The sequence below is a fragment of the Telopea speciosissima genome, chromosome 1 (genome assembly GCF_018873765.1).
Source record: "Telopea speciosissima isolate NSW1024214 ecotype Mountain lineage chromosome 1, Tspe_v1, whole genome shotgun sequence".
Taxonomy (NCBI): domain Eukaryota; kingdom Viridiplantae; phylum Streptophyta; class Magnoliopsida; order Proteales; family Proteaceae; genus Telopea; species Telopea speciosissima.
Window position 1 is genome coordinate 4,871,959 of NC_057916.1, and position 2,577 is coordinate 4,874,535.

The 2,577-nt window shown below is 37.3% G+C and overlaps 1 protein-coding gene across 1 annotated transcript; it reads left to right on the plus strand.

Annotated features, from left to right (window-relative positions):
* Positions 1 to 236: 236 nt before the first annotated feature.
* Positions 237 to 1,632, plus strand: LOC122641716 (plant cysteine oxidase 1-like). The gene is made up of 5 exons (XM_043835009.1): positions 237 to 406; positions 515 to 678; positions 792 to 939; positions 1,100 to 1,303; positions 1,476 to 1,632. The coding sequence occupies exons 1-5, from the start codon at positions 289 to 291 to the stop codon at positions 1,574 to 1,576; spliced, it is 735 nt and encodes a 244-aa protein (XP_043690944.1). The 5' UTR covers positions 237 to 288; the 3' UTR covers positions 1,577 to 1,632.
* The last annotated feature ends 945 nt before the right edge of the window (positions 1,633 to 2,577 follow it).

Here is a 2,577-nt window from a genome sequence, read left to right on the forward strand (position 1 = left end):
TTAAGGACAAGTGATTGATCCTTACGTAGGCTAGCTTCTGTTTATATCACACTTAATCCATAGATAAAGATACTCTGTTTACAGTTTTAGGGTAAACAATTCAGGTAATACCAAGGATTAGCCCATGGTAAAGTCCACAGTGAAGCCGGCCCCAGGTTTGGTTGACTCAGTTTAATTGTCTTTAGGAAGTCTTTCTCCTACGTTCCTTATATATAGATAGTCCCCTTAAAAAGTTACTTAACAAAGGATAAACAGATTCTCTTCAGTCCTGCAGTAATACTAAAAGCAATGAACTACACAATGGAGAGAAGCAAAATTCAATGTCTCTATGATGCCTGTAATCTAATTTTCACACAGGAGGAACCTCCAACCTACCAAAAGATTCAATGGCTCAAAAATTTCCTAGGTATTCCACTAATCAATCTTCTTAGATTTTTATTTTTTTTTCTTTCTTTTAATTGTATTTGTTTGTGATGATTTTGAATTGGAAAGTCCATTGATATTCTATTGTCAGATACCATGGAAGCCATAGATGTTGGCATTGATGAATTCAACATAAATGGATCTCTGCCAAAATGGGCTAAATCATCAAGCATAGAGGTTTGTGATGGATTGATTTGTGGGCAAGGAGTCTCAGAAATTACCTACATTCACATCTATGAATGCAACTTCTTTTCTGTAAGTAAATTTGTCCCTCTTTCTCTGTGAATTGAGATCAATGATACTATAAAACCTCACAACCCATTACTGGGTTTTAGATATTTGAATGTTTTATTTTCTCTCTGAAGCAGATTGGTGTGTTTTGCTTCCCTGCTGGAGCGAAATTACCTCTTCATGATCACCCAGGGATGACAGTGTTAACCAAACTTCTGTATGGTTCTGTCTATGTTAAAGGATATGATTGGATCAAGGTGGAGAAGTCTAATAACTATAAAACAGGTGAGCAGTTATGTTCTTCAATCAATTAACATAAATTAGAACTAATAAGATTAAGTGAGGTGTAGAGGAATAAAAGGCTAATTTCAGTTTTTGAGTTTAGAATTGTTTCTTCTTACTGATATATATGTGAATATGAATTATCTTGGGCTTTGGGTTGCAGTGGGATTAGCAGCTAAAGCTGTAGATGGCATTATAAGAGCTCCAAGCGAAGCAACAATTCTGTTCCCTAGGAGTGGTGGAAACATACACTCCTTCACTGCCTTGACTCCTTGTGCCATTTTAGATGTATTGTCACCACCATACTCTGAGGAATTGGGGAGGCCATCTACTTATTTTTCCGAAATCTTCGTTACATCGCTTTGTGGTATGTTACACTTGAAATGGCCTTTAGCTTCATATGATCAATAAAACTATGAAAGTATTGTTTTTATGATCCAAGAATGAGAAATCGACCCAGAATGCATTCCAAGAATACACATGCCAAACACAGCCTAAATTTACTGATCTATTGTTCTGTTCTTTGTGTTGTGGATTAGGTTATGCAATATTGGAGGAAAGAGATTTACCAGATGATCTAGTTGTTACTGGGGCACCATATCTCGGTCCTCGACTCGTTACCAGTGATGAGTTTGCTTGAAAAACAAATGGAGTCTGCAGCTTCTTTTACTGTATATAGCTTCTGTATATTTAAAAACATGGCCCCTAAGATAAACTCATCCATGAAAGAAGAAGTTTAAAGAGGCTCAGTCACTTGTATAATAACACAGACTTCAATAGACATTGAAGGCTCAAGTCACTTCTTAGTTCTTACCAGGTGCAAGATGGGCCTATAGCTTCAGGTCCAAATGAAGCCCATTAATAAATTAAGCCTAAATATGATTCAATTGGTTGTGGGCTTTCTAACAATCAAGGAAGGCCAAAACCGTTGTTTTAAGAAGGCATCACAAATTAAAATCTTAAATGATGTTCTTGTCATTAGGGTTTTTAATGGTAAGATTTTCTATAAAGTCTAGTTAAAGTGTAGGGTAAGGTTTGGGTAACGTACGCATTCATTTTGAAGCAAGAAAATAGAGACGAATAAGGTTTCAAATGCATTCTAGACCTATCAGGTTTCAGTAATTGGTATCGGTCTTGGCCAATAATGATCCAGATTGGTCCTTACCAGTCTAGATCGGACAGATTTACCCTTGTTTCCTTTGAAATTTAAAATTTTTTTTACATTTTTATCCTTATTCGTACCAATCCACTGATACGGGATCAGCCAAGAATTAGTATCAGTCTCCATTGATACCGATGCAAGTCGATCAATCCGATACCGATTCCTCAAACCATGGTGCATGGTCCCCATCTACCCATTGCCCAACAACCTAGGGATATATAAGTAACTCCATGTAAATTAAATATGGGAGGGTGATCACTGCAAGATTGCGTGGCCTATGTAGCAGCGTGGGGGCCAATAAGAACGTGCATAGGGGCATCCAACATGGATGCAGTCATTTCACACTTTGGCGCAGGTGTTATGCAGCCTGGCAGCGTTCTTTTTTCCTATTAAATATTAAGTATATTTATGTATGTTTTGTAAGGACATAAACAGCCATGCTGACATAGGCCCAGCCCAACCTGCAGTCTTGTATACAT

Excerpts from the sequence above, each read along its gene's own strand:
- LOC122641716 (XM_043835009.1), top strand. The coding sequence starts at position 289 with ATGAACTACACAATGGAGAGAAGCAAAATTCAATGTCTCTATGATGCC. Across the intron at positions 679-791 it reads ATGAATGCAACTTCTTTTCT|ATTGGTGTGTTTTGCTTCCC; the intron begins GTAAGTAAATTT and ends TCTCTGAAGCAG. Across the intron at positions 940-1,099 it reads GTCTAATAACTATAAAACAG|TGGGATTAGCAGCTAAAGCT; the intron begins GTGAGCAGTTAT and ends TTTGGGTTGCAG.